The following is a 13,053-nucleotide window of genomic DNA, read 5'->3' as shown; positions in this document are numbered from 1 at the left end:
ATGCCCAGCTAAAGTTTTGTGTTTTTAGTAGAGATGGAGTTTCACCATGTTGTCCAGGCTGGTCTCAAACTCCTGACCTCACGATCTGCCTGCCTCAGCCTCCCAAAGTGTTGAGATTACAGGTGTGAGCCACTGTGCCTGGCTGGGCACTGGCTTTTTTAGCTGTTAATATTTAACTTCACCACTCAGTTAGTATAGAAACAGTTGTGATGGAGGCCTGCATTGGTAAGACCTGGCCTGCCACAAAATGGGGATCCCAGTGACTATCTCTGAGCAGTGTTACCTGAAGGTTTCAAACTTGTTTAGAAGAAAGCCATTTCTCTTCATTTAAGGATACAAGTGGTATAAAAAATAACATCGAAAATTGCAGTCGCTGTGATGTCCATTTTTGTATTATATGTTCATATCTTTGAAGCACTGTTTAGTCTATTGCAAGAAAGATTGAAGAGGATGAAGTAGAAGACAATGTGGTCTGGTGACCGCTCACTGGATTAGGAGCTAGGAATCCTAGTCTTGGCTCAGTTGCTAACTTGACCAAGTTAGTTGACCTCTGTGGGCCTCAGTTCCCTAACTCATAATAATGAGAGTATTGACTAGGTAATCTTCAAGGTGTCTTCCAGCTTTAAAACCCAGTTAGTTTGTATGTATGTGATATCAGAGTCTGGTTCTCAGCAATAATTTTTTTTTTTTTTGAGATGGAGTCTGGCTCTGTCATCCAGGCTGGAGTGCAGTGGCGTGATCTCGGCTCACTGCAATCTCTGCCTCCCAGGTTCAAGCAATTCTCGTGCCTCAGTCTCCCAAGTACCTGGGACTGCAGGCACGCCCCACCATGCCCAGCTAATATTTTGTATTTTTAGTAGAGACGGGGTTTCACCATGTTGATCGGGCTGGTCTTGAATTCTTGACCTCAGGTGATCTGCCCGCCTCAGCCTCTCAAAGTGCTGGGATTGCAGGTGTGAGCCACCGCACCTGGCCCTCAGCAGTAATGCTAATGTATACTGCAAGAAAAGGTGAAGAGGAGCTTTTGCTTCCTATAAGGAGAAGGAAAAAAATTTCATTTTTCAAAGCTGGCTGCCATTGAACAAGTTGGCGGTAAGGAAGACTGAGTTCCCTTTGGAAGTTAATTGTCCTTTTGTTTAGGAAAAAATGCCCAAGAGATACTTGGCTATTGGACTTTGAAGGAGATAAATGGAAGGCAAAGCTCAGACGATAGAGATTTACAAAAAGAATAGTAAGAATTTCTCTGCATAATAAAATAACAGGGATTTTTTTTTTTTTTGAGACATCCCCTGGCACCAAGGAGTTTGGCCTCAAGTTAGTTGTGCAGGAATTCAGGTAGGGTGTGTTGGACGGAAAGTAGGCTGTTCAGAGCAGGGCATGCCACAGACAGCCTTGGGTCAGCTGCATTGTTTTGTTTGCTTGTACTGCTTTTCAAGAATTTGAATCAACATTTAAATGCTGCTGGATATGGTGGCTCATGCCTATAATCCCAGCACTTTGGGAGGCTGAGGGGGATGATTACTTGAGTCCAGGGGTTCAAGACCAACCTGGACAACATTGTGAGACCCTGTCACTACATCCAAAAAAAAATTAAATATTGAAAGACTTTAAAATATGCATAGTTTGTACCTCTGAAAATTGGAAGATCTTAGCAATAATCAGGTGGGTTGCCGCTGGCTCCATTAGAGGACTGGTTCCCCACAGTCCTCAATATGCAGAGTGGTCTCAGGCCTGCAACTGGCCCCACCCAACCCCCAGGTGGCTGCAGTACTGCCTGAGCCCTGGGGGCATATGAATTCTCTGCCCTGGCTGCAGAGGGTCCTCTGGGAACAGAAGAGAAGTTTGGGTCTGTGGAAGCCCTAGTAAAGACAAAAGTCTGTGTGGTGTGAAATGGTCAGTGAGTTTCTAGAAGGTCTAGAAAGTTCATGTTTGTTTCCTGGGTCAGGTGCAGGCAGCTCACACCTGTAATCCCAGCACTTTGGGAGGCCAAGAAGGGAGTATTGCTTGAGCTCAAGAGTTTGAGACCACCCTGAGCAACATGGTGAAACCTTGTTAATGAAAAAAAAAATTATTAAAAAAAATCCCACAAATTTGTTTCCCACCAATCTTACCGTCTATTGTACTTACCATCTTTTGTACTCAAACTTTTAGTATGAGTCTATCTCTCTCCTTCTCTCTGGCACACACACACACACACACACACACACTCATGCACAAAGCATTGCTGCTAGAGGAGTCATTTACCTCACTCCTCACTTTAATGATTCCTTCTTGCTTTGACTCCTTGACTTCTGATTAGACATTTTTTGATCTTTTAGATTTAATTGTGCTTTTTGTTCTATAAAATAACTCCTCAAACCAATCACATATAAATATTTATGAAGTACTAAATCTGTAAGGAGCAAAGCTCATGATATATATTTTAAGTATATTTTTAAATGTTTATTGAGAATCAGATACTATGTTTATCACATAATATAACTTTGGTTCTGTCAAAAGCCTTGAGTAGGATATATCTTTCAAAATCAACCAAATATTACCTTTTGAGTCAAAACAAATCCATGTTTGAGTTCTGCCTGCCTCCTCCAAATTGCTCAACATTTCATCATACATACATTGTTTTTGAGCAGGAAGCTGAACTAAATATTAAGCCACCAGGTTGTAGCAAAGTTTGTGTGCCTTTCTTCGACTAGAAATCTGACAAACTACAAATGGTTTTCATTTTACCTCTTATCTTCTAATAAGAATTGATGATATATCTGAAAGCATTTGTAAAAGCTGATCAACTTACATAAAATTGTAAAGTGACACAAATTTAAGGCACTGTAAGGATAAAAGCTTTTATTAAGAATTATGGATATTTTCTTGGCATGTAAACTCTTATCTTCTTTAGGGATATTTGGTCTCTTGGCTGTGTCTTATATGAGCTCTGCACACTTAAACATCCTGTAAGTATGCTCATTGTCAGACTAATCTTGAATTATTGGAATTGTAGAAAAGAAATTAACTTCTGGGAGAAAAAGGTTAACGTTTGGTTTTATTAGATTCTTAAAAATTATATGGATAAGCTACTTAAAATAATGATAGATGACATGGAAAGATGTCCAAGCAATATTATAAAGTAAAAAGTCCAAGTTGGAGAATAGTATGTGTAGCATATTTCCATTAAAAATAAATTGTGTGGGCTTGGCGTGGTGGCTCATGCCTGTAATCCCAGCACTTTGGGAGGCTGAGGCGGGTGGATCACTTGAGGTCAGGAATTGGAGACCAACCTGGCCAACATGATGGTGACACCCCGTCTCTACTAAAAATACAAAAATTAGCCGGGCATGGTGGCATGTGCCTGCAGTCCCAGCTAGTTGGGAGGCTGAGGCACGAGAATTGCTAGAACCCAGGAGGCAGAGGCTGCAGTCAGCTGAGATTGCGCCACTGCACTCCAGCCTGGGTGACAGCGAGACTCCATCTAAAAAAAATAATTAATTAATTAATTACTGTATGAATAGATACGTTCAGCAAAAGAAAAATGTACATGGGCAAAGTTCATAGGAAACCAGGCACAAGCTTTTAAGAGTCTTTTCCCAGAGGTCACATGGGATGTGCCAAATCCTCCAGCATTGTTACCCACGTCACCTGTGAAATGTGATCTATAAGAAAGCTCATCGGATATACCCAGTGCCCAGGATTTTTACTGGGGACTGGTCACATAGGCACCCTCTACCTGGCATATGCCAAACTTCCAGACTCCTGGAAAGAAAGCACGTGTTCAGCATAAACCATTTTGTTCACATAAATAGCTGAGGCAAAGATAGCCACTCTTGACATTCAGGGAATGGTGGGAATTCTTCTGAAATCTTAGTTCCCAGACACCAGCCACGGGCCAACATTGTAAGCAGGCCTTTCTGAGGAGAGCTTGCTACATCAACTCTTTTCTCCACAGCTGTCATTATTGTTATTAATTATTGTCAAGGGTTGCACAGCCAGTGTCTGACCAAAATGTGTACTCCATTGTTTTTTTGAGATGGAGTCCCGCTCTATTGCCCAGACTGGAGTGCGGTGGCACGATCTCAGCTCACTGCCACCTCCGACTCCTGGGTTCAAGCAATTCTCTTGCCTCAGCCTCCCGAGGAGCTGGGATTACAGGCACCCACCACCACACCCGGCTAATTTTTTTGTATTTTTAGTAGAGTCAGGGTTTTGCCATGTTGGCCAGGTTGGTCTTGAACTCCTGACCTTGGGTGATCTGCCCACCTTGGCCTCCCAGAGTGCTGGGATTACAGGCATGAGCCACCATGCCCAGCCAATGTGTACCTTTATTGCTACACCATGGAGTTGAATATTATTATGTATAAATAACTATTGGTTTCATACAATAGAAGATTTCTGGTCTATGAAGCATTTTAGAGGAAATTAAACGATGTTTATGTTAATTTTAAAAAGCAAGAGATAAAATTTCATATCAATATGACCTCAACTTTGTAAAATAAACATCATTTTTAAAAGAGATCAGAAGGAGCTATACCTCTGAGTGGTAAAATTATACATATTTTCCCCTGTCTTTATAACTTCCTATACCTTCCAGTTTTTTATTATGAGTAAACATTATTTTGATAATAAGACAGAATTAAAACAAAATAAAAACTTGTTTTAAATAACATGGCATCTTGTTGAATAACTGCAGTATCTGCTCATGAAAGATTAGTTGATGAAAACAATTTAGGGTGGACCACAGTGCTTCTTTTTTATTTTTTGATTGAGACAGGGTCTCACTCTGTCACCCAGGCTGGAGTGCAGTGACGCGATCACGGCTTACTGCAGCTTTGACCGCCTGGGCTTAGACAATCCTCTTGCCTCAGCCTCCCAAGTAGCTGGGACCACAGGCTCATGCCACCAAGCCCAGCAAATGTTTAAAAACCATGATTTGAAGAGATGAGGTCTAACGGTGTTTCCCAGGCTGGTCTTGAACTCCTGGGCTCAAGTGATCCTCCTGCCTTGGCCTCCCAAATTGCTGGGATTACAGGTGACCCTAGTGCTTCTAACTACAATTTTAAAACATTGTTTTGCTTCTTGGTATATTTGTTACTTTAACACTTTTATTATTTGTTACTTTAGTAACTTTTCTCTGATTTAGTGTCATTGCTCCTTGTCTTTTCAGTTTGAGGGTAACAACTTACAGCAGCTGGTTCTGAAGATTTGTCAAGCACATTTTGCACCAATATCTCCAGGGTTTTCTCGTGAGCTACATTCCTTGATATCTCAGCTCTTTCAAGTATCTCCTCGAGACCGACCATCCATAAATTCCATTTTGAAAAGGCCCTTTTTAGAGAATCTTATTCCCAAATATTTGACTCCTGAGGTAAGTTTTGAGGTGACTGTTTGGATTTTGGCAGAGATTTTGGGTTGCAGGTCCTTGACACGTGTGTTCGGTTTTAGGTCATTCAGGAAGAATTCAGTCACATGCTTATATGCAGAGCAGGAGCGCCAGCTTCTCGACATGCTGGGAAGGTGGTCCAGAGTAAGTGTGACTTTGGCGTGCAATCAAAAGTATTTATTACACATGTCTCACACAGAGAGTAATGCAAGGAAATTTCACCAAACATATTGAAAGTGGACATTTAAAAAATACAAGCAGTATAAGTAGGAGAAAAATCATCTTGTCAAATGGCAACTAGTGAGTGTGCCTGAAAGTTGTATATCTAGCTCATGCATGACCTGCAGGGTTCCTTTTCGTTAGTCAGGAAACCTCCATGAAGCAGAGGACATGCTAATAGAGATGCTTGAAGAGGTTGAGCCCAAACTTAACTTTTGTGTAGTGAAGGGACAGAGTGGGAGAAGGTTGCAGATAGACATGGATGATGAGATGAAACTTATTTTTCTAAAAGAGGATAGACTGGCAATTAAGAATTCTGTTGCAAAGGACCATTGGAGCTGAAGTTAGGATCTTGGGGCCTAATTGGTAACAGTAAGAACTGTTACTTTGTGGTTCCCAAAGAAGGCAGGAGATATTTTATGGTAGTAATAATTACAGAAAACTTTTTTTTTTTTTCCGAGACGGAGTCTCGCTCTGTCACCCAGGCTGGGGTGCAATGGCGCGATCTCTGCTCACTGCAAACTCCACCTCCCGGGTTCATGCCATTCTCCTGCCTCAGCCTCCCGAGTAGCTGGGACTACAGCCGCCCATCACCACTCCCGGCTAATTTTTTGTATTTTTTTGGTAGAGACGAGGTTTCACTGTGTTAGCTAGGATGGTCTCGATCTCCGGACCTCGTGATCCGCCCGCCTCGGCCTCCCAAAGTGCTGGGATTACAGGCGTGAGCCACCGCGCCAGGCCGGAGAAAACTATTTTAGTCCTGGTGTCAAGAATCAGCTAAGCTGTGTGTCAGAGGGAGGGGTACGTTAAGAAAGAGAAAATTACTAATTCATTTGATGCTGTGAAAGTCAAAGCCCCAGAATTTAGCTGTAACTGAATGCCTGGACTTACAATATCAGGAGGAGCAGAAAGCCTCTCAAAGGAATCCATGACAGGGAAATGTTATCCATTGAGACAGAGATTCTAAAATCAAGGAAAGTTAAAGAGAAAGTGAATGAGCCTCTTTGCCATTTAATTTGACTAACATTGTTGTATACCAGTCTAGATTGAGAATGTTTAGAAAATAGACAAGTACAGAGTATGGGACTGTGTATTGTCCATATTTCTAATCTAGGTAAGATAGGAGAACAAGAACAATTTTTTTTTTATTGAGATGGGGTCTCACTGTGTTGCCCAGGCTGGTCTCGAACTCCTGAGCTCAAACAATCCTCCTACCTTGGCCTCCCAAATTGCTGGGATTACAGGTGCGAGCCACCTCACTCAGCCCAAGAACAAATTTTGATGGAGACAAAGACAAGCATTAGAAGATCTACTCATACCTCAGTCCTGGCACTTTGGGAGACCAAGGAGGGCAGGTCACCGGAGGCCAGGAGTTTGATGCCAGTCTGGCCAACATGGCCAAACCATCTCTTTACTAAAAATACAAAAATTAGCTGGACCTGGTGGCCCATGCCTGTAATCCCAGCTCCTTGGGTGGCTGAGGCACAAGAATCGCATGAACTCGGGAGGTGAAGGTTGCAGTGAGCTCAGACCCTGCCACTGCACCGTAGCCCGGGTGACAGAGTGAGACTGTCTCAACAAAAAAAAAAGAGAGAAGATCTACTCATAAATTCCAAACAATGTGGCATGAATGGAGTGGCCTGATAACCCAAGCTCTAATGACCAAATTTAATAACTTTTATTATTACCCCATACATATTGTTTCTGTAAATGTTAATATTAATTTCTATTTTTCTGAAAAAAAGTGATGTTATGTATTACTAGAAATATGCAAAGGGACTCTGAAAAAATGGTTTTTTTTTTCATTTAAAGAAATTGCATATTAATTTTTCATCAGTACTCTCACTGTGTGTAAAATATCTCTGGCTAAAAAGTAAACTTACTGTGTTATGAAATGTAGCTTATGTTTATACTCTTACAAGTATCAGTATTAATGGTGTACAATTTTTAAAAAATTGAAGCTGTTTTATTTTGGTTAATTAAGAGTGTAAAATACAAAAAGTGAGATTCCAGGGAACGTGCCCACCAAGATCAAGGATATCTGTGCCAATTAAAAGGAATGCTATATTGCATACAAATGAATGGAGACCACCAGCTGGAGCCCAGAAGGCCAGATCTGTAAGTCATTCTAAACCCTCCTTTGTGTTTTTTAGCTATGGTATATTCTTTTTGTTTGTTTGTTTGTTTGTTTGTTTTGAGACGGAGTCTCGCTCTGTCGCCAGGCTGGAGTGCAGTGGCACGATCTCGGCTCACCGCAAACTCCACCTCCCGGGTTCAAGCAATTCTTCTGCCCCAGCCTCCTGAGTAGCTGGGACTACAGACGTGTGCCACTATGCCCAGCTAATTTTTGTATTTTTGGTAGAGATGGGGTTTCACCATATTGGCCAGAATGGTCTCCATCTCTTGACCTTGTGATCCACCTGCCTGGGCCTCCCAAAGTGCTGGGATTACAGGTGTGAGCCATGGCGCCCGGCCCCGGCTAATTTTTATACTTTTAGTAGAGACAGGGTTTCACCATGTTGGTCAGACTGGTCTCGAACTCCTGACCTTGCGATCAGCCTGCCTCGGCCTCCCAAAGTGCTGGTATTACAGGCATGAGCCACTGCACCCAGCTGTTATATTCTTTTTCTTTAATTTTTTAATTTAAAAAAAAATTTTGTGGGTACATAGTAAGTGTATATATTTATGGGGTACATGAGATGTTTTGATACAGGCAAGCAATGTGAAATAAGCACATCATGGAGAATAGGGTGTTTGTCCCCTCAAGTATTTATCCTTTGAGTTACAAACAACCCAGTTATACTCTGTAACTTATTTCAAAATGTACAATTAAGTTACTATTGACCATAGGCAGTCTATTGTGCTATCAAATAGTAGGTCTTATTCATTCTTTTGTTTTTTTAACCCATTAAGCTATGGTATATTCTGACAGACCTATCTGCACATGTTCATGAGGTACAAGCTTATTGTTTGGAGTCCACAAATTTTGTACTTACAATGAAGTATTCTGTACTGAGCATTATAATGGCATTTTGTTGGATGACTTCTAGTTTTTATATTTTATGAAACAATGCTGTATGCTCTTATAAGTATACTTTAGGCTTAATTTTCTTTTTATAACTGAAATTCTTCTAATTTCTAATAAGATTTTTCTGTATAGGAAAAGTGAGTAACATAGCAACAGAAAACACTCTGCATTTAATATTCTTAATTCTAACATATTATGTATAGGATTGAGAAGTTTTTATGATATAATAATTGATATTTCCCTAGTGATTCTTTGTGTTTAATTATTTGAATTCACTTCAGCAGAGTGTTGAATCTTTTAGGTCATACTAGTGAAATGCTTCTGGTATGTAAATGATAAAATGGCTACTGTCTTTTAATTAAAGAATTGTATTTTTAAAGAAGGCTCATGGTTAAATTAGAGAACCATTTGGAAGTGTATTTACTAAGTGTTTACTTGATATATAGACATTTTAGAAAATGTGTTGGTATATAAACATTTTTTTAAAAACCGATTAAGTTATTGCCCTTCATTTGATAAAGGGCTTTATTTATTTATTTATTTATTTATTTATTTATTTATTTGAAAGAGGGTCCTGCTGTGTCACCCAGGCTAGAGGGCAGTGGCATGTCTCAGCTCACTGCAGCCTGGATGTATTAGTCTGTTCTCATACTACTATAAAGAACTGCTTGAGACTGGGTAGTTTATAAAGAAAAGAGGTTTAATTGGCTTACAGTTCTGCAGGCTGTACAGGATGCATTGCTGGGGAGGCCGCAGGAAACTTATAATCATGGCAGAAGGGGAAGCAGGCTCATCTTAAATGGCCAGAGCAGGAGAAAGAGAGCGAAGGGGGAGGTGCTACACACTTGTAAACAACCAGATCTCTGGAGAGCTTACTATCACAAGAACAGTAAGAGGGAAATCTGTCCCCATAATCTAATCACCTTCCACCAGGCCCCTCCTCCAACATCAGGGATTACAATTCAACATGAAATTTGGGCAGGGACACAAATCCAAACCATATCATTCCACCTTTGGCCCCTCCCAATTCCCATATCCTTCTCACATTGCAAAATACAATTATCCCTTCTCAACAGTCCCCCAAGCCTTAACTCATTTCAGCATTAACTCAAAAGTCCACAATTCAAAGTCTCATCTGAGACAAGTCAAGTCCCTTCCACCTGTGAGGCTGTAAAATAAAAAACAAGTCAGTTACTTCCAAAATACAATGAGGGTACAGGCATTGGGTAAATACACCCATTTCAAAAGGGAGAAATCAGCCAAAACAAAGGGTTTATAGACCCCATGCAAATTCAAAACCTAGCAGGGCAGTCATTAAATCTTAAAGCTCCAAATTCCTTTGACCCCATGTCTCACATCCAGGGCATACTAGTGTGAGGAGTGGGCTCTCAAGGCCTTGGGCAGCTCTGCTCCTGAGGCTTTGCAGGCTACAGCCCCTGTGGCTGCTCTCACAGGCTGCTGTTGAGTGTCTGCGGCTTTTCCAGGTGCGTGGTGCAAGCTGTCGTTCAATCTACCGTTTTTGGAGTCAGGAGAATGGTGGCCCTCTTCTCACAGCTCCACTAAGCAGTGCCCCAGTGGGGACTCTGTGTGGAGGCTCCAATGCCACATTTCCCCTCTGCACTGCCCTAGTAGAGGGTCCCCCTGAAACAGGCTTCTGCCTGGATGTCTAGGCTTTTCCATACATCTTCTGAGATCTTGGTGGAGGCTCCCACGTCTCAACTCTTGCACTCTGTGCATCTGCAGACTTAACACCATGTGGAAGCCACCAAGATTTACGGCTTGCACCCTCTGAAGCAATGGCCTGAGCTGTACCTTGGGCCATTTTAACCATGGCTGGAGCTGGAGCAGCCACAATACAGGACACCATGTCCTGAGGCTGCACAGAGCAGTGGGGCCCTGGGCTTGGTCCTCAAAGCCATTCTTCCCTCCTAGGCCTCTGGGCCTGTGATGAGAGGGGCTGCCTCAAAGGTCTCTGAAATGCCTTCAAGGCATTTCCCCCATTATCTTGGCTAACAACATTTGACTCCTCTTTATTTTTGAAAATTTCTGCAGCTGGTTTGAATTGCTCCCCAGAAAATGGGTTTTTCTTTCTAGGCTGCAAACTTTCCTAACTTTTACACTCTGCTTCTCTTTTAAGTATAAGCTCTGGTTTTACATCATTTATTTGCTCACAAATATGACCATAGGGTGCTAGAGCAGCCAGGCCACATCTTGAATACTTTGTTGCTTAGAAATTTCTTCTGGCAGACGCCCTAAATCATCACTCTCAAGTTCAAAGTTCCACAGATCCCTAGGGTAGTGGCACAATGCCTCCAAGCTCTTTGCTAATTCATAACAAAAGTGTCCTTTGCTGCATTTCCCAATAAGTTCCTCATCTCCATCTGAGACCTCCTTAGCCTGGACTTTATTGACCATATCACTATCAGCATTTTGGTCACTATGATTTTAAGAAGTCTCTAGGGCATTCCAAACTTTCCATCATCTTCCTGTCTTCTTCTGAGCCCTCCACACTCTTCCAACCTCCGCCCATTACCCAGTTCCAAAGTCACTCTCACATTTTCAGGTATCTTTATACAATATCCCACTCCTGGTATCAATGTACTGTGTTAGTCCGTTCTCATACTGCTATAAAGAACACCTGAGACTGGGTAATTTATAAAGAAAATACATTTAATTGGCTCACAGTTCTGCAGGCTGTACAGGAAGTATGGCTGGGGAGGCCTCAGGAAATTTATAATCATAGCAGAAGGGGAAGCAGGCTCATCTTACATGCAGGAGGAAAAGAGTGAAGGGGTAGCCGCTACAAACTTTTGAACAACCAGATCTCATGAAAACTCACTCACTATCACAAGAACAGCAAGGGGGGAATCTGCCCCAACGATCCATTTACCAGGCCTCGTCTCCCAACATTGGGGATTACAGTGCAACATGAGATTGGGCAGAGACACAAATCCAAAGCATATCACTCGACCTCCCAGGCTGAGACACAAATCCAAAGCATATCACTCGACCTCCCAGGCTCAAGTGATCCTACCGTCTCAGCCTCCTGAATAGCTATACTACCGGTATGCGCCATGATGCCCAGCTAGTTTTTATTTTTTATAGAGTCAGGGTCTCACTGTGTTGCCCAGGCTGTTCTTGAATTCCTGGGCTCTAGTGATATACCCGCCTCAGCCTCCCAAAGTGCTGGGATTATAGGCGTGAGCCACTGTGCCCAGCCTAAGGGCTTAATTTTATTAAAGAAATAAGAAAAGTATGTTGTGATTCAGAGGACTCTTTATCAGACCTGTAGAAGGGAAAACACATCTAAAAGATTTGAGGATGAATTAAATTATGAACTGTTGAACACGCTGACATTTTTCCAGTTCCTTGAAAAGGTAAAATTGATTTCCACAGGAACTACCTCTGATATTCCTATTACTGTTGGGATGTTAGAGAAAATTTTAAAGAAAATGTTTATTGCCTTTCAATACTTTTCTATATTTTTTACCACTTTTCAACAAGTCATTAGTAGCATTTTCTTCTAGGTTGTATACAGGTGAAATTGTAAAACAAAGAAAACTACTTCTTGCTTTAAAAGATTTTAAAAATAGGCAGGTGCAGTGGCTCACGCCTATAATCCAACACTTTGGGAGGCTGAGGCAGGAGGATCATTTCAGCCCAGGAGTTCGAGACCAGCCTGGTCAACACATTGAGACCCCACCTCTACAAAAAGTAAAATTTAAAAAAAAAATTTTTTTTTTTTACTGGACACAGTAGCATGTGCCTGTAGTCCCAGTTACTTGGGAGGATGAGGCAGGAGATCCCTGGATCCCAGGAGTTTGAAGCTGCAATGAGCTATGATCACACCACAGTCCTGCAGGCTGGGTGACAGAGTGAGATCCTGTCTCAGAATTTAAAAAGAAAAAATATTTAAAAAATAAACATATAATTTGTATTTAGATTAATGAACTAAATTTTATACATTTACTTAAATATTTAAATAGAACTATATGAAAGTGCCATTTTTCTAGATTAATGATGGTCAATTCTGGGCAATTTCTTTTTTTTTTTTTTTGAGACGGAGTCTCGCTCTGTCACCCAGGCTGGAGTGCAGTGGTACGATCTTGGCTCACTGCAAGCTCCGCCTCCCGGGTTTGTGCCATTCTCCCGAGTAGCTGGGACTATAGGCACCCGCCATCACGCCCAGCTAATTTTGTTTTTGTGTTTTTAGTAGAGACGGGGTTTCACCTTGTTAGCCAGGATGGTCTTGATCTCCTGACCTCGTGATCCGCCTGCCTCAGCCTCCCAAAGTTCTGGGATTACAGGCATGAGCCACTGCGCCCAGCCAATTATGTGCAATTTCATATGGTCCAATCTAACATATATGTGAACCATATAGCAGTAAAAACAACAAAGAATATAACATGTTACCTCTTTACATGAGGACATTTTGGTT

The 13,053-nt window shown here is 41.7% G+C and overlaps 1 protein-coding gene across 4 annotated transcripts in view; it reads left to right on the top strand.

Annotated features, from left to right (window-relative positions):
• Positions 1 to 13,053, top strand: part of NEK5 (NIMA related kinase 5) — a 93,753-nt gene that overhangs the window by 25,085 nt on the left and 55,615 nt on the right. For all 4 annotated transcript variants that reach the window (XM_055096810.2, XM_034936747.3, XM_034936746.3 and 1 more), the window contains 4 exons: positions 2,894 to 2,948; positions 5,153 to 5,353; positions 5,431 to 5,512; positions 7,572 to 7,705. In XM_055096810.2, coding sequence (XP_054952785.2) covers positions 2,894 to 2,948; positions 5,153 to 5,353; positions 5,431 to 5,512; positions 7,572 to 7,705 — 472 coding nt within the window. The remainder of the gene's footprint in view (positions 1 to 2,893; positions 2,949 to 5,152; positions 5,354 to 5,430; positions 5,513 to 7,571; positions 7,706 to 13,053) is intronic.

The sequence above is a fragment of the Pan paniscus genome, chromosome 14, assembly GCF_029289425.2.
Source record: "Pan paniscus chromosome 14, NHGRI_mPanPan1-v2.0_pri, whole genome shotgun sequence".
NCBI lineage: Eukaryota > Metazoa > Chordata > Mammalia > Primates > Hominidae > Pan > Pan paniscus.
This window is presented reverse-complemented; position numbering and strand designations above follow the sequence as displayed.